Source organism: Aquarana catesbeiana, linkage group LG07 (genome assembly GCF_042186555.1).
Source record: "Aquarana catesbeiana isolate 2022-GZ linkage group LG07, ASM4218655v1, whole genome shotgun sequence".
Classification (NCBI taxonomy): Eukaryota; Metazoa; Chordata; class Amphibia; order Anura; family Ranidae; genus Aquarana; species Aquarana catesbeiana.
Window position 1 is genome coordinate 29,582,044 of NC_133330.1, and position 22,536 is coordinate 29,604,579.

Genomic DNA, 22,536 nt, shown 5'->3' on the forward strand with positions numbered 1-22,536 from the left:
TATTTATCCAGAGGTTTAAGGGGAGACTGGATCGATTCCTTAGGTAAACTTAGGCTGGCCATGCATTATACAATTTTCTTGTACATTTTTCCTTTAGACCCCTTTCACACTGGGGCGCTTTTCAGGCGCTGCAGTGCTAAAAATAGCGCCTGCAAAGCGCCCTGAAAAAGCCACTGCTGTGTCTCCAAAGTGAAAGCCCGAGGGCTTTCACACTGGAGTGGTGCGCTGGCAGGACGGTAAAAAAAGTCTTTGGAGCAGTGAAGGAGCGGTGTATACACCGCTCCTTCACCGCTCCTGCCCATTGAAATCAATGGGGCAGCACGGCTATACCGCCAGCATAGCGCTGCTGCAGCAGCTCTTTGCGGTGGTTTTAACCCTTTCTCGGCCACTAGCAGGGGGGTAAAACCGCCCCCGCTAGCGGCCGAATACCGCCGCTAAAACGACGGTAAAGCAGCCCTAAAAATAGCGCAGTTTTACCGCCGAAGCCACCCCCGCCCCAGTGTGAAAGGGGCCTTAGATTTACCAAAACCATATATGATGAGGTCCAACCCAAACACTTTAAATTTGTATGCAATCAGGCCTAGGTAGTTGAAGAAAATACCGCTTTCAAAGCAATCGTGAGATAATCTGAAAGTTAGTACACAGTTTTCGAGAGCCGATCACAACAGTTCATCTGAAAATTATCCAATGGGACAAACACAAAGATTTTTCTTGTACGATCCCAGATTGTATGATTTTTGTTTAATCAGTACACTTTTACACCGAAAATACAATATAAATACAATACAACACATTACATCATTTCCAAATTTTTATTCTGTCGTATGAGAATTTTCGTAACTTTCTCTCCATTTTTGATATGAGACTAGCATGCAACAAAAAAACAATAATCTCATTGTGTGTACCAGGCTTTAGGCTGGATTCACACCTATGCATTTTTAGTGCTTTTTGCATTTTGCAGATTTGCACTACAGTCCATTTAACATGGTTTCCTATAGAACACGTTCTGTAGTGCAAATCTGCAAAATGCAAAAAGCAGTAAAAATGCATAGGTGTGAATCCAGCCTTAGGCACCTGTTGTTACAGTAGATACCAACCCTAAATGAAGGACATTTGTGTATCACAAAAAAATAGCAATTTAAAAAAATAAAAAACTTGTTTTTATCTTTTTTTTTCATCTTTTGTTGCATTTTAGTGCTTTTGATCCCCTGAAGCCTCTTTGGAGCATCTTCCTGTGTACATGCTCCCCAGCGGTGGCTGCATGGCATTTCCCAGGGAGGATTTCCTGATGATCATAACGGTGGACCTTGCCTGCGGAAGGTGTGTTGGAACAGCCACTTGTAGTCGCCATTGGAATTCTGGATGACAGTTGGAAGATTGAGCATTGTCACCCTATAACAGCAAGTGCCAGAGCAGGAGCCTCCATGGCAGAATCACCAGGGATTATTTTAATGGAAGCTCTAGACCAGGCTTTCTCAACCTTTTAACCCTAGAGTAACCCCAAAAATAATTTTCATGTCTTGAGGAACCCTTCCTAAAACCAAATCATCGGGGCTCAATAGGAACAATGCTCTTTACATTGGTGGTCAGTAAGAAGAATGTCCCCCTTAAAGTGGTGTTCAGAATGCCACCTTTAAAGACAGCTAAAAATATATTTGGTGTCATGCTGCTGGCTTTGCCAAGTGGTGCTGAACCTTGAACTCTGTAGACATCATCAAATAGGTGGTTCATCAGCCACAGCTCAAGGAACCCCTAGCAACCTCTGGAAGAACCCCGGGGTTCCACGGAACCCTGGTTGAGAATGGCTGCTCTAGACTATTATTGAAAATTACTTTTGTAATCAAATTTAAGGTTAAAGATTATATGAGATTTTAGTGATTGGTTTTACATATGTTTTAACAACTGATGAACAGTTGCAATAGATGGAAAGGGTTAACCCTCAAGCTGAACCCTCCGCTCACAACCTTCTATTATATTACGTATTTACATTGCTGTTGTTAATTTTGTCACATTCTTAATTCCTATGCGGGAGGGGGTCATGTCTCCAAAAAGAAACCCGGGCAGCATTTTATATAGCACAGCTGGACTAATTTGATGAAAGGAGAAAACAGATTTTGCAGCCAGGTTAAACACACGCGGTTCCTACCTACAAGCATCTCTCCAGGTCTTGTATCACGCCAAGCCAAACACGTCACTTTCGAACATGACAAGAATGGGGGGGGGGGGGGATTGGATTACTAAATGAAGGGTGCTGGAAGGCTTTCATAACACGGCTATTCTATCATAAGCTCCATCAATCAAGTTGGACGAAGGAGGGGGACGCCACATACGTCTGTCCATGTTGTTTAAAAATAAGCCGCTGTGTCGTTCTATTTACTGAAAAAGGGTTTTTAAGGGGTCGGTAATAAGGATCAAGATTCAAATTAAACATTTTAAGGCAGAATTACTTTTCCCGGAATGTAATTTTATTTTAAAAGCACAACTTGCTGAGGAAAGCCTTGTATGTACCAAGGCCAACATTGAACTCTTGTATGCCTTTCAGCCAGCATAGAGCTCTTGTATGTACCACAGCAAACATGGAGCTCTTGGGTGTACTACAGCTATCGTATTGTATCTACTAAGGCCAACATAAAGTTCTTGCATGAACTACGACCGACATGGAGCTTTTGTATGTACTGCGGCCGACAGTAAGCCCTTGTATGTACTACAGCCAACATGGAGCTACAGTATTGTATCAACTACAGCCAACATGAAGTTCTTGCATGTACTATGGCCAACATGGAGCTCTTGTATATACTACGGCTAACATGGAGCCCTTGTATATACTACAGCCCACATGGATCCCTTGCATTTACTATGGCCAACATGGATCCTTTGTATGTACTGCACCCAACATGAAGCCCTTGTATGTATTACAGCCAACATGGATCCTTGTATGTACTATGGCCAACTTGGAGCTCTTCTATGTACCACAAAAAACACAGAGACCTGTTATGTACTACAGCCAACATGGAGCCCTTGCATGTACTATAGCAAACAGGGAGCCCTTGTATCTACTATGGCCAACATGGAGCTGTTGTATCTACTAAAGCCAAACATGGAGCCCTTGTATGTGCAGTACTTCAGCCAACATGGAGCTCTTGTATGTACCACAGCCACCATGGTGCTCTTGAATGTACTATGGCCAACATGAAGCTCTTGTATATACTACGGCCAACATGAAGCTTTTGCATGTACTACAGCCAGCATGGAGCTTTTGTATGTACTACAGCCAACATGGAGCCCTTGTATGTACTATAGTTAACACAGAGCCCTTGTATCTACTACAGCCTACATGGAGCCGTTGTATCTGCAGTACTATAGCCAACATGGAGCCCTTGTATGTACTACAGCCAACATGGAGCCATTGTATCTACTACAGCCAACATGGAGCCCTTGTATGTGCAGTACTATAGCCAACATGGTGCTCTTGTATGTACCACAGCCACCATGTAGCTCTTGAATGTACTACAGCCAACATGGAGCTCTTGTATCTACTACAGCCAACATGAAGTTTTTGCATGTACTACAGCCAGCATGGAGCTTTTGTATGTACTACAGCCAACATGGAGCTTTTGTATGTACTACAGCCAGCATGGAGCTTTTGTATGTACTACAGCCAACATGGAGCCCTTGTATGTACTATAGTTAACACAGAGCCCTTGTATCTACTACAGCCTACATGGAGCCGTTGTATGTGCAGTACTATAGCCAACATGGAGCCCTTGTATGTACTACAGCCAACATGAAACCCTTGTATGTACTATGGCCAACAGGGAGCCCTTGTATCTACTACAGCCAACATGGAGCCATTGTATCTACTACAGCCAACATGGAGACCTTGTATGTGCAGTACTATAGCCAACATGGAGCTCTTGTATGTACCACAGCCACCATGTAGCTCTTGAATGTACTACAGCCAACATGGAGCTCTTGTATCTACTACAGCAAACATGAAGTTTTTGCATGTACTACAGCCAGCATGGAGCTTTTGTATGTACTACAGCCAACGTGGAGCCCATGTGTCTACTACAGCCAACATGGAGCCCTTGTATGTGCAGTACTATGGTCAACATGGAACCCTTGTATATACTACAGCCAATAGGGATACCTTGTATGTACTACGGCCAACATTGAAACCCTTGTATGCACTATGGCTTGTGTTCCTGACTCACCAAGCACTGGCTCATGGTATACAACTTGAAGAATCAGTGCTGAATATTTTACATCAATCTTTCTCAACCTTTTTAACATTACGGAACCCTTCAAATAATTTTTGGATCTTGTGGAACCCCTAGTAATAACTACTATTAAGGGCTTGCAGCTCCATCTCAGGGTACATTAGTGTGAACAGAAAATTGAGATATGTGAATAAATAAAAGAATATAGCATAGGGGAATACTTAAAGTATTTCACACCCAGGGTTGTTCAGCGTGTTCTGTCGTGCTGTAATGCATTATGAAGGACTGCGGTTCATAGGGAAAAAAAGCAAGCACTGCGATCTGTTCCAAAAATGCTTTTACGCGCACGATCATTCACAATGCACATCAGTGCTTGGGCATTGTGCGCACAGTAACATTCACAGTGTGGTATCAATGAGCCCTTAGAAACCAACCGAAACCAGAGTGTTTGTTGTAATCTTTGAGGATAAATTACTTCACAGTGCCTGCAGCTACGGGGGTCAGTAAAGGCTTGTTCAGAATATGTGAATACTCCATAGTATGGACTTAGGTGCACTTTAAGACCTTATGTACTACATGTACCTTAAAAACAATTGTCTGCATTATGCCAAAATTTCACCTACACACCCTGATTTTTTCAAAACTTTTATTTATTCCTAGTGGGTGGGTGTTCCTAGTTTTTTATTTATTCCTAGTTAGGTGGGTGTTCCCACACCCACCTAACAACTGTCCCCGAGCCACCCCCATCTAATCATTCCCCGCATCTATTACCTTTTGTACCACCCCCTCCCTTTAGAATGTAAGCTCTACGAGCCGGGCCCTCCTGTCCCTTCTGTATTGTACTGTATTGTAATTGTACTGTCCCCCCTCTACATTGTAAAGCACTGCGTAAACTGTTGGCGCTATATAAATCGTGTATAATAATATTAATAATAGTGGGTACAGGTCCACTTTAAACAACTTAAGAAAGGTCAAATTGGTACATTTTTGTCATTCTGCATTGTCGTGCCTTGGTGTTATCTGGAAAGGAACCAGACTTGTTTTTTCGGTGCTTTAAGCGTTCTGCGCAGCAATGTACTGCTTAATACTTTATATTGCTAAAAGTATTGGGACGCCTGCCTTTAGGCTGGGTTCACACTGCTCACAGCAGGGGTCTGATATGTCCCCCTTTCACGTTTTCTGGTCCGATTTCAACCCAAATTTTTGGCTGAATTCGGACCTGAACCAGGCCAGAGGATGCACAGGGCTCCTGTGCAATTCGCACTGGTGCCTCTGTGGAGATGTGTGAACCGGCTCCATAGAGAGCCCTGTCACAATCTCCTGACATGTGAATTGGATGCGTGGAAAACCCACATCCAATTCGCAATAGTGTGAACCCAGCCTCACATGCACATGAACTTTAAATGGCATCCCAGTCTTAGTCCATAGGGTTCAATATTGAGTTGGCCCACCCTTTGCAGCTATAACAGCTTCAACTCTTATGGAAAGGCTGTCCACAAGGTTTAGGAGTGTGTCTATGGGAATGCTTGACCATTCTTCCAGAAGCACATTTTGTGAGGTCAGGCACTGATTTTGGACGAGAAGGCCTGGCTCACAGTCTCCGCTCTAATTCATCTCAAAGGTTGTCTATCAGGTTGAGGTCAGGACTCTGTGCAGTCCAGTCAAGTTCCTCCACCCCAAACGCGCTCACCCATGTCTTTATAGACGTTGCTTTGTGCACTGGATCAAATCATTTGGTGGAGGGGGGGATTATGGTGTCGGGGTTGTTTTTTCAGGGGTTGGGGCTTGGTCCCTTAGTTCCAGTGAAGGGAACTCTTAAGGCGTCAGCATAACAAGACATTTTGGACAATTTCATGCTTCCCAACTTTGTGGGAACAGTTTGAGGATGGCCCCTTCCTGTTCCAACATGACTGCGCACCAGTGTACAAAGCAGGGTCCATAAAGACATGAATGAGCGAGTTTGGGTTAACCCCCCCTGGCGGTATTCCCGAGTCTGGCTCGGGTTGGATTTTTCATACCAAAAGCGGTATCCCCGAGCCAGACTCGGGCTTGCATCGCAGGATCCAGGAAGAGCATACTTACCTTGTCCCCTGGTTCCTGCGATGTCTCCCCGCTGTGATCGGCGAGCCGCTGTGTCTCGCTCGATTCACAGTGCCGAGCTCCGTTCCCTGAGAGCGTTGCGACGCACGGGGACGGAGTTCGGCGGTAAATTCAAAAGTGAAACACACAGTATAGATACAGCATACTGTAATCTTACAGATTACAGTAACTGTATCAAATAACTACACATCCCCTTTGTCCCTAGTGGTCTGCCCAGTGTCCTGCATGCAGTTTTATATATATAAAACTGTTCTTTCTGCCAGGAAACTGGAGATTGTCCATAGCAACCAAAACTGTCTCTTTACATCAAAAGTGGTTTTAGACCAGCTAGAAAAAAGCATTAATAAATTAGAATCACTCGCAGAATTGAGCGATAGTGATTTGTGAGGAGATCCGTCATCAAACACTAAAAGTAACAAAAGCTAAAATTCTGCAACTGAGCAAATTTCAGTGTTTTTGATTTGATTACATTATTGAATAATTTTTATTATTATTATATTATTATTTGTTATAATTATTTATAGTTATTTATTATATTATAATTTTTTATTTCGTTTTTCAAACTTTATCATACCCGGGATGTCTACTAGACTCTTGTTTGGGACAGATTCAAGTGAACTATTCCTAAGAATTACAGGCCTACAATATAAAACGCCAAATTTCTGTGCAAAATAATTGTACCGCTTTCAGCACCTAAAATCAGAAATAATTCATACCGCCAGGGAGGTTAAGAGTTCCCTTCACTTGAACTAAGGGGCCAAGCCCAACCCCTGAAACACAACCCCAAACCCTAATCCTCCCTCCACCAAATGATTTGGACCAGTGTACAAAGCAAGATCCATAAAGACATGGACGAGCGAGTTTGGGGTGGAGGAACTTGACTGCCCTGCACAGAGTCCTGACCTAAACCAGATAGAACAATGAATAGCAAAGGAGAGTAGGGCTTTGACTTTTTAGGCACAGTCAACAAATATTTATACAAAAATAATTTTGTTTAAATATAAACACATAAAAAATGCAAATGCATGATCTTTAAAAACCCAAGCAAGGTTCATAAAGACATGGATGAGCAAGGTTGGGGTGGGGGAACTTGACTGGCCTGCACAGAGTCCTGACCTCAACCTGATAGAACACCTTTGGGATGAATTAGAGCGGAGACTGCGAGACAGTCCTTCTCGTCCAAAATCAGTGCCTGACCTCACAAATGCGCTTCTGGAAGAATGATCAAACATTCCCATAGACACACTCAGGGGCGGATTGATAACTCATGGGGCCCCCGGGCAATAGGAGATTATGGGGCCCCCAGGCAATCAGAGATTATGGGGCCACACAGTATACAATCACACAGTATGCACATACATGTACACACAGTATACACAGACAGATGTAAGAAAAACACAGATTTATACATACTGTCCCTGGTTTTACTGAGGCTGGCAACCCTGATGGGGCCCCCTAGTGGCCCAGGGCCCTCGGGCAGTGCCCGAGTGGCTCAATGTTCAGTCCGTCCCTGGACACACTCCTAAACCTTGTGGACGGCCTTCCCAGAAGAGTTGAAGCTGTTATAGCCGCAAAGGGTGGGCCAACTCAATATTGAACCCTACGGACTAAGACTGGGATGCCATTAAAGTTCATGTGCGTGTAAAGGCAGGCGTCCCAAGACTTTTGACAATATAGTGTATATACATCTATTCTTGCAGGGAAAGCATTTGTCGTATCGTGGGTCGAGGTCAGCTGACTAGGAAAATGTCAGCCATTCTCTGGGCTCATAAGGACCTCTTTGCAGGCCGGCCCTGGTGAATGAGTGGAAGGGCAGCCGCGGTGACCAGCCTCTCCCAGACTTCTTTCGGGTCTTTGTTCAGCAGCGAGAAGCTGACTTCTGGGAGATGAAAGGAACTTCAGAAAGTCAGTGGTTCCTTGTGATTCCCCTTGTCCCGCTGTACACTTTCATGTGGCGGGTTCGCTCCATGCATATACATGAGCACAGGCTGCACACAATTAGCAAACACAGCACTTAGTTCATGGCATTTCCAAGAACGAAAGCTGCTGGAGTGCAGTGCGTAGCATGTGACGTGGAGCCGCATTAAAGTAGATGAGAACCCTAACTCAATGACATTAATTTGCTAAAACACCATGTATCATAAACAACTGCCATTAAAAAAAAAAAAAAAAAGTTTGTTTTAAATAAAATATTGTTTTCACCTTTGTAACATCTCAATGCTTCTGATCCCCCTACAGCCTTTTTGCAGCCAGTGTTCTATCTGATGAAATTCTTATTTGTATCAAGCCACAGGGTGGTACTGTGGCTTAAGTGCCACGTCCTAGAAATTTTGAATAGCAAAGGAGAGTAGGGCTTGGACTTTTTAGGCACAGTCAACAAATATTTATAGAAAATTAATTTTATTTAAATATAAACACCTAAAAAATTCATGATCTCTAAAAACCCACATTCATAGTGTAATACATCATATACAATACCGCTACTGTACAGAACCAATGATAACTATATGGAGACAGGGAAATGAGTATATGTCGTTCCGTATATTTTATGAATCCACGAGTATGGTTCAAAGAACAAGTAGACGGTGTAGTGATGTTTAAATGGAAACACTTCGCTCTACATGTTGCGCGCTCATTGCGCTTCTTCAGGAGCTTATATATTATGCGTAATGTGAATAATTAAACGCATGCAATTTTTTTTTTTATTTCTGTTTATTGAGTTTGTTTAACCACTTGACATCCGCTCTATGGCCGAATGATGGCCACAGCGTGGACCTGAATTTCCGGGAGGCCGTCATATGACGGCCTCCCCGTGCACGCGCCCTGCAGGGTGCGCGCCAAGCGCGCTGTGATCACCGAGTCACTGAGACTCAGGTGATCACCGATCCGAGTAAGGGGCCGGATCGGTGTTATAGCTGCAAAGGGTGGGCCAACTCAATATTGAACCCTACGGACTAAGACTGGGATGTCATTAAAGTTCATGTGCGTGTAAAGGCAGGCGTCCCAATACTATTGGTAATATAGTGTGTGTGTGTATATATATATATAATGTATTATTATATATATTAATATACTGTATATTATATACAGTGTATTATTAATACTTTTTTTTTTTGCTATTTTCCACTAATATGGAATTTCCCTTTAAAGTACACTTTAGGTTTGTGAGAAGTCTCTACTCTTTACAAATCAAACCCCAATAGGACATGTACAGTAGGTCTATGCGCAGACTTTTCCATTCTCAGACTTGATGGAAAAAGTACAGACACGTCAAATGTGTCCATTTCATCCAAACAGGAAGCATGAGAAGCTTTTGCTGGCTTCTGGGGAGGACAAATCCCCCCCCCCCCCCGAATATAATTAGATATGACATCACAGAATGGTTCCATAAATGGGGACAAATGTCGAAGTATTCCGGTTATCTCATAGAACACACATATAGGAAGTTACAAGCGTAAAATGTACCAAATTCTGCACGGATTGTTTTTATTGGCTCACGGCACAGACATTCATCACATAGCCCGGCTCTACAAACAACATTCAAACTTTTTCACGACAGCATGGGGCTGATTTGCCAAAGACGTAGAGGCTGTCAATAAGGTGAGCCTGTGTTGGCTTTGAATTCCCAATTATGTGCAAATTATGAGAAATTAAAAAAGAATTGAGATATTTTCTTCTTCATGATTGGTTGATTGAAATAAACTCAACTTCACCTCATTCACTTTGGTACACGTCACTTTAAGACCAGGCCACTTTAAGACACTTTTTGTAAAAATGTGTATTTTTTGCTAGAAAATAGCTTAGAACCCCCAAACGTTATATATAAGTGTATATAAAGATATATATTTTTAGCAGAGATGCTAGAGAATAAAATGGCAATCGTTGGAATTTTTTTCTCATGCGCTATTTGCGCAATGGTTTTTCAAAAGCTATTTGGTTTGGTAAAAATACACTTTAATGAATATAAATTTTAGTCCCCTGCCCTACTATGTGTAAATATAAACTACAAATGTGTTTAAGGGTCTGCTGCTATATACCCAATACGTGTTCAAAAGTGATAAAAATAGCTAAAAAATTGTAAAACGCTCCCCTCTACCAAACCAATAAAACACTATATAAACACAATATAAAGAAAATGTTACACTGCAGTATAACAATATATATATATATAAGTATGTACACAGGCATAGGATCGCTTGGATACTGGTAACAGCAGCCCACATACAGGACGTTCTGGTTAGGCGTGCTGACCTCACTAGGCCCCGGTCCAACGCATTTCGTCACAATCACGTGACTTTTTCCAGGAGGATAGCTAGACTTGGCACTAAGTGACACTTGTTTTATACAGGAATACCCCACTTTTAAGTACACAATGGGGTTTATTTACTAAAACTGGAAAGTGCAAAATGAGGCTCACTTCTGCATAGAAACCAACGAGCTTCCAGGTTTTATTACCAAAGCTTAATTGAACAAGCTGGGGTTAGAAGCTCATTGGTTTCTCATTGGGTGAGAGAGCATGTTCATGTATATGAAGGAGGGTAAAGGTAATGTCAATAGTGACATAGGTGTGCGCAGGGGGTGTGCCAGGTGTGCCTGGGCACACCCTAATCACTACGCGCAATGCCAATTCCCCCTATTGCACAGGCTTCCCCCGTGTTGCATGTTGCCCCCCCTACAGTGCTGCTGGCTTCCCTCCTTTCCCCCTAGCTGTTGCAGGGGATGTTTCAGGATGGAGAGTGGGGGAAGGGGCTAATAAATATGTCATGTCTAAATGAACACAGTGAACACACTCGCTCACTGTGCTCATCCACAATTGACGGTGTTTACTATGCTTCCGTTTGTGAATGAACAAGAAGCCACTCAGCACTGAGCACTTCCCATTCTTTCACTGTCCAGTGCAGCTGAGGCTCCAGAGAAAGGCGTGTGTGTTTGAGCTTTGGGGTGCACACCCTAATGCAATATGCTGCGCATGCCTATGAATAGTGATCAACTTGGGGACACCCGCCCAAGGCTGGCCATACATTATGCAATTTTCTTTTCTTTAAGCACAGGTTGAAGGAAAGAAAATTGCTTGATTCCCTCATTAACACAGTCAGCGTTGATGGGGGGAATCCTTCCCCCTGCACTATTGTATTCTGACAGCCCAGACCAGATTTATAAGGGGGCAAAAGGGGCAATTTTGTATAGAGCCCCCCCCCCCCCATACAAAAATTAAATAAAACAATATAGAAAAATTATATATAAAATAAAATAAATAATAATAAAATACTATAAAATGTATAATAAAAAAATGTACTTTCTTTTATTTTATGTATCTTGGGAATACATTATTTTGCCGGCCATCACCTGTAAAACTCCGGACTGGTTTATTGTATCGTTTTTCAAAAATACATTTTGGCGGGTCAAGCAAACCACACATAGGGTGCATGTGTGGCCTCAGAATGACGTGGTGTCGCGCATTTTAAAAATGTGTGATTGTCATTGAGAATGTACACCAACTCTGTGTATAAGAGGCCCCTCGAACCTGAAGTGCCTGGGCCCCCCATGGTCTAAATCTGGCTCTGCCATCAGAATACAATGATTACTGCTGGCAGCTGTAGGCGCTGTGCCAACTTCAGTACAACCAGTCTGCTCATAGATGGATCAAAATTGCTGAACCAGCCAAAACTCGGCTGGTTCCTGCTGAATCAGCCAAATCCATCTAAGGCCTGGCTTAACTCATTCATTGAAAAAGTTTGACCTGTTGATGTCTTGAGAGCCTACACACAGTCATTTCTCAATCCAACTGCTAGATCAGGAGAAGGTCTTCTTCTGGGCCTCTGATAGCCAACTGCTGCCTTGAGAGGGTGACTGCAATCTACTAATATATAAAACGACTCGGAAATAAAAAGAAATAAAAAAAAAAAAGCAGTCCTTAGAGGGCCACACTGATACTTGCGTACATCTTTAATGCAGATGTTTCTCTTGACCCTGATATAATATAGTTAGTTACATTTGGCCTTGACCACCACATCCAACCTCATCAGACCTCAGTATCCCTGGCACTGGTGAGTTTCTTCATATAAACTATGGCATTCATGTTCTGTTTCATGGTTTGTAGAGCACGTTGCAAGAATGTTCTTTCCCAGTCTTGACCCTACTAGTGATCTTCTCAGTCTCTGGTTGAGATCAGTCAAATTACCCGAGAAGGGGAAGGGAAGAGATCACCACCATTGTTCTTACGCCTTTTGCTCTTTAGACTAGATGTAAACCCAACCACTAAAATCCCATATAAGCTTCAAAAAGTAAATGTGATTTCAAAAGTCTTTTTCAAACTTTTGATGAAAAATAATACCTAACGATCCTGCCATGAAGGTCCCAGTTCAGGCACTTCCAGTTAAGGGGTGAAGTATATATACTCCCATGTTATCACCCTGTCTCATACACCCCTGACAAAGCATAGGAATAGTCCACCCTTATTTTAAAATAAAATGCAGTGCTTATTAAATATATAAAAGTCCATCAAAGCAATTCATATAGATCCAAGGAGAGCACCCTAGGTGAACATCAAGAGTTCTTCTATAAGTGGTAAAAAAAAAAGATCCTCCACCAACACCACAGAACATTGGGCCTCTTACCCTCAGAAATGGACCACCAAGCTATAAGTGGTCTAGCAGCGCTCAATAATCCACCTGGCATGGTCAAGTTCTCAAAGGACTGCACAAGGATTATGGTTGAATCTTGATATCCCCTCTAGGAGTGTCTCTCCACAGGTCTGATCACCATACATGTGTGTCTGAAGGAGAACAAAAAACGCCTCATGGTGTAGTATGTAAAAGCACTTAAATGTTTATTAAAAGTTTCCAGAATACTCACACAATGTTTGAACAATTTGAGTCATTTGAATTCCATGTAAGTCCACCATTGGTCCAGACAAATGATGTGCAGCTGATGCTGGATCGGGTGCATCTAGACATCTAGGAAACAGCTAAAGAGACTGAAGATGATCAGCAGCACTGAGATGGGAAAAAAGGATGAAAAAAATTTGAAAATGGAATCTCTTAAAAAAAAAAAGAAAAGAAAAAGAAAAGTATCCCAATTGTTTATGATGTGCACAGAGCAAACTAAAGGGTCTATTTATATGTTTATAAATACATTTGCTGAACACATTTCTCAGCATTAGCACATTAATTGCGATTAATCCCTGTAATGTGTCCAATGTGTCTATTTCCTATGATCGGTAACTCCATCTAGTGGCCATAATGTGGTATTTTCCTGAAATACCTCAATCAGGAATGTACCACATTATGGCCACTAGATGGAGCTAAGGATCTTAGGAAGTTGTAATCAAGTGAAACCCACCCACCTGGGTGGAGAGAAAGTGCTGCTAGCCCAAAATATGATTCATTTGAAAAATTGCTCCCAAGGGCCTATGGGAAGCTAGAAAAAAATTAGACTGAATAGAATATATCAAAAAAAGTTTTTTTTTTTACGTACAAATATATGAAAAAAACACATGAATTAAAAACTGCATGAGCTCTGATATGCATGGTATCCAAACATGAGATGTCAATATTACAAATAGCAAAAAAGAGTTTCTTAACACTAAATCAGAGAAGAGCCCCAACGCGTTTCGATTGTATATTGTTCTGATCTTCCTCAGGGGGGTGAAGACATCTTCAAATTGAAATATCGTGCATGACCAGAGTCGATTAAAAACATATAGGCGGGGTAGTTTCCAAGTGGTGATCGGTCAAAGCAGTATGGGCCCACACCAACCCACGGAAAGTCACACACGGCATATAGGGGAACTGATCCCTGCTGCTGAATGCCCGCTTCTCCGCCTCTCCTTCCCGCATGGCATTCAGCGGCTGCAGTAGGGAAATGGGGGGCATCAGCTCCTCCACATGCTGCTCCCGTTGCCTCCTTATTGCTGTCCTGCTGGTCTGGGCTCCTGTGTCTTTCCCTGCCCCCCCTCCCACAGCGCTCCTGGGTTTCCCCCTCCCACCTCCTGCCAGCTGCTGCAGGGGATGTGTCAGGATGGAGAGCGGGGAAAGAGCCGGTAAATGTGTCATTTACCAGCCTCTTTCTTGTCTTAACCCCTTGGTGCCAGCCATATGCAAATATGGTCCTTAGCGTCGAGAGGCCGCATATTTCTGTGAATTGCTACCCATAGACATGTGTCGAGAGGTTGCGTGCTGCACGCTTACGGCACAGTTACCGTTGTTTACCCGAAAGCTCCCGATTGCAAGGAGCGTTTTCGGATCACGTGACCACCATGGCAGCCAATCACGGCGTTCACGTGGTCTTAAGCTCTGCTTCCCGGCATCATAAACCTCTTAAAGGGCCAGGAGGCGCTGGCGCTTAGAGGTTAATGAATAGAGTCTGTGATTGGTATTCATTCATAGCTGGGGCATAGTAAACTATGTTTGCTTTGCCTCAGTTTATGAATGAATGGGAAGCTCTGTACAGAGCTATTCCTGTTCATGCATTCTGTGCGGTTGACGTTGCAGAGAAAGGGACTGATGATTCTGTCCTCAGTCCTTATCTCTGTCTCAGTGAGACATCAGGGGTCTGTCTAGATCCCTGATATCTCGCCAAAACCTCCCAACCTAAAAAAATATGTAAAAATGTATAAAAAGAAAAATTGTAAAAAAAAAAAAGAAATAATATAATGGTAAAAAAATATAAAAAGTCATAAAAAAAGAATTAAATGAACGACTGACAGCAGTGGCAGAACTACCGTGGTCACAAAGGTCGCACTTGCGACTGGGTTCTGGCGTTCCACCATCGTGAGGGGACCCCAAGACGGCAGGAAGGTGGCCCGCTGCGGGACCATAATAAAGGGTCCCTTCATGGTTTCTTGCACTGGGGCCCTGAAGGTTTTAGTTACGCCTCTGGTTTGAGATAAATGTGGGTAATCATTTTGGATCTTCTGTTGGTTTGTGGATCATCTGTTAGAAGAGGGGGATTCTGATCGGTTGCCGCGTTCCTCTTCCCTCCACTGGCCTTTGCGCACCAGAAAATCCTTTCATTATGACATGTAAAATGTTTTGTCGCTCCAGATTATCAGCCGCGGCTTGCGCTGTGCGTAGTGGTTTGCTCAGCTCTGTTTACATACTGGAATCTTATCAGAAGGAAACGTTCCCGAAAAAACATAAACTGAACACTAAATAAACATTCTCTTGCTGTCTTCAAACAGAAAAATGACAGCGAGAGTTTTAAAAGCCAGAGGAGCGTATCAGACCAAACAGACGACCAAGCCCCAAACACCTGCACAGTGATGTCACAGAGAGAAAAATGTCACCAGATGCTGTCTAAAGCCAGTGCAGATGTCATTTGTTCATCGGAGAGCGGTCACCATGCACAGAGAGCAACAATCAGCATGCAAGTACTAGGTTCTGCTGCTCTTTACATGTATTAAAGGGATAGATCATCCAAATATGATGCTTCCACCTTGTTCTGGTTCTGGTTCAAATACCAATTTATGCATTGATATACCTCCTTAGACCCAGTCTGTCCATACAATATGGTCACCAAGGACCGCTAATAAGGGGGTAGCACTTGCTCTCCTGTACAGGGCCCAGGTCCCATAAGTTTAACAGGGGGCCCAGAGCAGCAGGAGTGGGCGTAGTTAATGGAACCAATCTCCCTGTGGCCCTCCCTGTGTTTACAGATGCTTCAGTTTATGAATGAACAGGGAGCCTCTATATAGAGCGCTTCCTGTTCATTCACTCTGCAGCTAGCACTGCAGAGAAAGGATTGAAGGATCTGTATTCTCAATCTCTTTCTCTGTCTCAAAAGTGAGACTTTGAGTGTCTGTTTAGACCCCTCATATTTCACCAACCTCCACAAGGCTGTTCAAAAATGTAAAAAATAAATAAATGAAAATGATAAATAATAATAAAAAAATAATTAAAGATAAATTATATAATTAAAAAAAAAGATCCTGTTCCTTTAAAGCATGTTAAACAGCATAGTGCAGGGGTCTCAGACTGGCGGCCCTCCAGCTGTTGCAAAACTAAAAGTCCCATCATGCCTCTGCCTGTGGCAGTCATGCTTGTAACTGTCATCCTTCCAATGCCTCATGGGACTTGTCGTTTGGAAACTGCTGGAGGGTGCCAGTTTGAGACCCCTGGCATAGTGCTTGTGCTGAGTAATGTGTCCCTTTCTATGCTGTAAAATACCTGGTTGATCCTGCCAGTACCTGTATCGCCTATGTGAACTGACCACGGTAATCATGACTGCTGATTCATGACACCGTAGTCAGTTTACATGCCTCTGTCATCCCACTTTGTTCAGAGTCTCTCCTCTCTCTCCCTCCCTCCCTGCCTGTCAGTTCCTAGTGTGTGAGCGATCTCCAAACCCGCCCCTCCCTTCCTGCCGATATTTTGTGTGGCAGTAAAGTCAGTGAGTACCATTACTGCCAGCACCTCTGTTATAACAAGGTATAATATCCAGTGTCAATGTTTCTTTTTTAAATTATGCTGCTAAATACCTTATTTCAGAGGACCACTGTACGGTCACATGACCTCCTGCCACTCCTCTCCCCTTATCTAAAGACTACAGAGGGAGGGGCTAAGTGGACAGCACAGTGGTCATGTGACCTCCGAGCTGACCGCAGAGGGGAATTTCAGCCCCTGCCGCTGTAGTCTTTAGATCGGGGGAGGAAAGCTGCACAAGGTTACGTGACCGCACAGCGGCGCTCTGAAATAAGGTATTTAGCAGCATCATTTAAAAAAAACATCGACACTGGGTATTATTCCTTGTCATAAGAGAGGGGCTGGCAGTAATGGTACTCACTGACTTTACAACCACTTTAAGGGCTCATTCTCGCAGGTATTCCGGTGGCATAAATAAAAAGTTTGTTCATGTGGCTGGAACCGCCTGTTAGGCTTGGTTTACTGTTCCTGTCTGCTAGGCTGAACGGGACCCCATGATTTCCAACAGCAGCCCTGTGGTGGTCACCTGCTGACTTGACTCCTTCCACAGGCAGCCTAACTTCAACAAGACTTGGATGTTGAATCAAATACAATTCTACTTCCAAAAATTGCAGTACAGGGGATCTTTTTCTCATCTTTTCTCATCAACCAGACAAATTTCAATCCGCTTATGGGCAGGCTGGTTGTACTGAAGTCTATCCATTGACTGACTGCAGTACAATTAGCCTATTTTATTTAATCAATGCGGCTATAGGTGATTTTTTTTTTTTGTTTTTGCTGAATATCAGTTTTACATTGCAGAACCACGCAGTGTGGCCCCAATCAATGGTCTTAATAGGCGAATTTGACTCTGTAAAGCATTACTGCCACGCCATGTGTACAGCCCTGCCAGGCTGCTGTTATGTCAGAATTCCAGTGGGTGGCCATTAGGGGTATAGCGGTTGGGAGGGGGTAAAATCTCGTGGTTGAGCCATGCTTTTACCAATCCCTAAACGCTATCCCCTTTAGCTGCAGAAGCAGCAGGCGGGGTTGTACACATGCAACAGCCTTAGCAGGAATTAAACCCCCTGGCACTTCCACGGGCATTATTTTATTTATTTATTTATTAAAGGTACATATATAGCACCATCAGTTTACGCAGTGCTTTACATATACATTGTACATTCGCATCAGTTCCTGCCCCTCAAGGAGCTTACAATCGAAGGTACTACAACCCATTCAATTGAATGGTGCCACTATGCAAGCAATCCACAAAGCAAGCAGTTGCACCACACTAGTGTTGGGTTAAAGCGGTAGTAAACCGCTGGGTGTTTTTTTTTTTCTAACCTGAAAGGTAATGTCATAATGTGCTAGTATGCATTGCATACTAGCACATTGTGTTAAACTAAGCTGAAAATGAAGCCTTCCAGCACCGCTCTGACTGGCCGGAGCCGCAATGACGCCACTCCCGCGCATGTGTGCGGGAGCTGCCGTTTACGGCACAGGACTCTGTCTGAAGGAACGGCCCGGGTGGTCGTTCCTTCAGAACTTTTGCGCCGGGATGTCACCTGCTGCATGTACAATAAATACCTCCTAAACGGTGCACGTTTAAGAGATATTTACATTACCTATAGGTAAGCCTTATTATAGACCAGGGGTCACCAAACTTTCTAAACAAAGGGCCAGTTTATTGTCCTTCAGACATTAAGGGGGCCGGACTGTGGCCAGTGGGAGTAGAAAAGGTCCCAACATCTGTGGGAATAAACAATGCCCTATCGTTGGTGTCAGTCGGAGGAATTGTGCCCCGATAATTGGTGTCATTAGGAGGAATTGTGTACCATCGTTGGTATCATTGGGTAGAATTGTGCCCCACCGTTGGTGTCATTAAGAGGAATTGTGCCCCATTGTTGGTGTCATTGGGAGGAATTGTGCCCCATCGTTGGTATCATTGGGTAGAATTGTGCCCCACCGTTGGTGTCATTAAGAGGAATTGTGCCCCATCTTTGGTGTCATTGGGAGGAATTGTGCCCCATCGTTTTTGTCATTAGGAGGAATTGTACCCCATCATTGGTGTCCTTGGGAGGAATTGTGCCCCATCGTTGGTGTCATTAGGAGGAATTGTGCCCCGTCCTTGGTGTCCTTGGGAGGAATTGTGCCCCATCATTTTTGTCATTAGGAGGAATTGTGCCCCATCATTGGTGTCATTAGGAGGAATTGTGCCCCATCATTGGTGTCATTAGGAGGAATTGTGCCCCATCGTTGGTGTCATTGGGAGGAATTGTGCCCCATCATTGGTTTCATTGGGAGGAATTGTGCCCCATCGTTTATGTCATTAGGAGGAATTGTGCCCCATCGTTGGTGTCCTTGGGAGGAATTGTGCACCTTCATTAGTGTCGGGGGGATAGTGCCCCATTGTTGGTATCTGTGGATGAAATAGTGCCCTAAGGGCCAGATAAAAGCAGGCAAAAGGCCGCATCCAGCCCCCGGGCCGCAGTTTGGAGACCACTTTTATAGACCTACCTATAGGTGAAAGTCGGAGATGGGAATTTACTCCCACTTTAAGGAGGCAGTGAGCAGGCGATACAAGACCTCCTCGTCAGCTTTCAAATAACATTCCAATTCTCTTCAGAGAGCAAACCTCATGTGAACGAGCCCTATATGAGATAGGGACCTTAGATTGTAAACTCCATGAGAGCAGTGATTGATGAGAATGGACCATATGTAAAACACTGCATAAACTCCATGTAAATGCCTGTAATAAATGAATATAATAACTAAATTATAAAGTATTTAATGACCAGGCATGCAAGTCTACATTCCGCCACCAGATGGCACTGCCAGCTTGCCTATGGAGGACATTGCATACAATTATGTGATACATGTCAGCAGCCTGAGCAGCAGAGATGGATAGATAATTCCCCCCCTTACTATGAAAAAGGCGAAATGAATATGAAAAAAAAGAAAAAAGAAAAAAAAAACAATTGTGTCTTTCCTCAGTTATTAATCATAATTTATTGCTTAACATTTTCATAGCAGACACACCTCCTTAAAACCTCACTCCTCTATGCCTACAGAAAGGCCAAGGAGGAGGGGGGGGGAAATCCGGTGTACACAGATTCTAAATATTTCAGGTTGTGTGACTTTGTGTTTGACCTTATGAGAAGATGAACTAATCCTGCAATATAATAGACTTTTATAGAGATATGGAAAACGGCTCCGCTTTATCAGAGTTGCCACGGCAACCATCAGACTATGGGCCTTGCTGGGATGCAAGGGAGGTTATTAAATGTGTGCTGGTGTATATTGGAAAAATACAGCTTTTTGTCATTGTGAGTCACTCGCGGCCTTTTCATACGTAATGTTTGGGTTATTAAAAAAAAAAAAAAAAAAAAAACAACATGTTCAGTTCTGTGCGCGGTGGGGGTTGGGAGGGGGTTGGGGGGGGGGGACCTGAAATGCGGGGCTGCCAAAATTGCACGATGGCGAAACATCTTGCGGTCCTTATTTAAACGATTTTTTTTTTAATGTGCATTCTTTTTTTTTTTTTTTTTTTTTATGTACGTTGCATGGTGTGAGCGTAATTAAACCAACCGGACTCACAACATTCAAGATCTAATAGTAAGACGATAGCGGTCAGACTGGAAAGTGATCTTTGCATGCGCCCCTTCCCGGTTGGCTGTTTTAAAGGGAAAAATGTAATTGGTCCTCCCGGAACACAGGCAGTGCCAGGATGCAATGATGTTACAGAATGATGAAAGAGACGGGAAGGTGTCTGGTCATGTAGCCTTCCCAGGGTGTATCTGTGGGCAGGGCTGCTGTTAGAAACCACAGGGGGCCCCATACAGCCAATGCTTCAGTTACGAACGAACACAGTGAGTGATCAGCACCGATCGCTCATTGTGTTCATTCAGGAAAGGAAAGGGCTGGTAAAAATTACATCTTTACCTATCCCTTCCCCCACTCTCAATCTTGAAGGATCCTATTGTGTGCTCGCAGCTGCTGACGGAAAGAATAGGAGGGAAACCAGCAGCTCTGCGGGGGGTAGGGGGCGACATAGGGGGGAACAAATAGTGCACAGGGAGGGTTATCGGTGTGACGGGGGGGGTAATTAAGGGGGTACCATCAGTCCTCTTGTACGGGGCCCGGGCCAGCAGGGGGGCCCAGGCAGCAAGGTGAATCAGATGTGGGCAGGGAGGGTGATCGGTGCGGTGAGTGGGGGCAATTACTGGAACCGATCCCCTGTATGTCTCTCTCCGCAGAAGCTGAAAGCCAACGGGAGAGAGAGGAGAAGAAGCCAGATTTCAGCTACTGGAGAAAGAGGGATTGGTTCCAGTAATTGCCCCCCCCCCCACACCGCATCGATCCCCCTCCTTGCCCACATTTGATTCACCCTGCTGCCTGTGCCCCCCTGCTGGCCCGGGCCCCGTACAGGAGGACTGTTGGTACCCCCTTTTCTATGGACCTGTCTGTGAGGCACTGGCTGCATCACCAGTGCCTCTACAGAATGACTGTATGCCACAGGGACCTTCCAACCCATATCTACAGTTAGCCTAAAGGTTATCTAAACCCCTCCCAAAAATGCAATATGTGGTTGCTTAATTAAATATGTGGCCTCTCGGCAGGCGGGCCTTGGAGCCAAGCGGACGCACATTGGCGTGCAATATTGCGAAAACAGCTGTGCCGGGATATTGCAAAAACAGCTGTGCGGCCCACACTGTTACCGGCAGCTAACCGAAAACTCCCAATCGCTACTTGCGATCGTGAGCTTTCCGACTGTGACTGCCGTGACAGCCAATCGCGGCGGTCACATGATCATAAACCCCGCCTCCCGCACCAAGAGGTTAATATATAATATTGATATAATATATTACTTATAGTAATTTCCTATGATCTATGCTCCATCTAGTGGCCCTATAATGATATTATTTCTGATTGAGGGTTTTTTTAAGGAAAAATATTGCTTTATGGCCACTAGATGGAGCTAGTGGTCATAGGAAATTAGTGTATTAAGGAATATTGGGCTGGTTGGGTGACCACATTTTTTACTGAATTGAACCCTGGTGACCCTGCCAGTAACACATTTACAGTTCAATTGGCAAGGATTACTGGTTAAACTGTATTTATAGAGGAGCAGCATTGTCACCTAAGCTGCTCTCTGTTTGGAATACAAATACCTCTCTATGAGGAATTGCTTTCTAATAGAAGCTTCCACTCCACCCCACTTCCTTTTTGTAAACCGTCAACGCATTTAGTGAAACATGTCAAAATGAATATATATCAATGCACCTTTATTCTTCATTAAAAAAAACGGAGGGGACCTTCTTCTTCTTCTTCTTCATTCTCTGGCTGGCCCTTCAGTGACGTCGGTGCCAGATCTCGCACATGCGCTTTTAGAAATCCGGTGCAGTTTTTCTCGGGCACATTTTTTCTCTGGTTCTTTTACAAATGCAATCCACTTCTCGGTCTGTAGAGGCACTGGTGACATAGCCAGGGCCTCACATATGCAGCCTGGGAAGGCTACGTCACCTCACCAGTGCCTTTCCTGGAGCTCTCCCAGCTAAACTATGAGATTTTAAAAAAACTTAGCAGCAAGAGCTTCCTGAAAGGCACTGGTGATGTAGCTTTACATGTGTGCATCTGGCTACCTACCTGTGTGTTTACGGACCAAGACGTGGTTTGCAATTATAAGTAATTAGCCAAATCTATGTTTTAATCACAAGCTTTTAATTTTTAGAAATGTAAAAGCAGAGCTGTGTGCCTCTTGGATTTTAAGTGTGTGTGTGTGTGGGGGGTGGGGGTCCACTTTGAGCACATGG

At 43.8% G+C, this 22,536-nt stretch overlaps 1 protein-coding gene across 1 annotated transcript in view; it reads right to left on the bottom strand.

Moving 5' to 3' along the window:
• The window catches only part of LOC141102837 (renalase-like), a 91,406-nt gene that overhangs the window by 47,106 nt on the left and 21,764 nt on the right, over nucleotides 1-22,536 (bottom strand). The window contains exon 2 of the mRNA XM_073591866.1: nucleotides 12,938-13,315. Within this exon, the coding sequence (XP_073447967.1) occupies nucleotides 12,938-12,998 (61 nt within the window). The 5' untranslated portion in view covers nucleotides 12,999-13,315. The remainder of the gene's footprint in view (nucleotides 1-12,937; nucleotides 13,316-22,536) is intronic.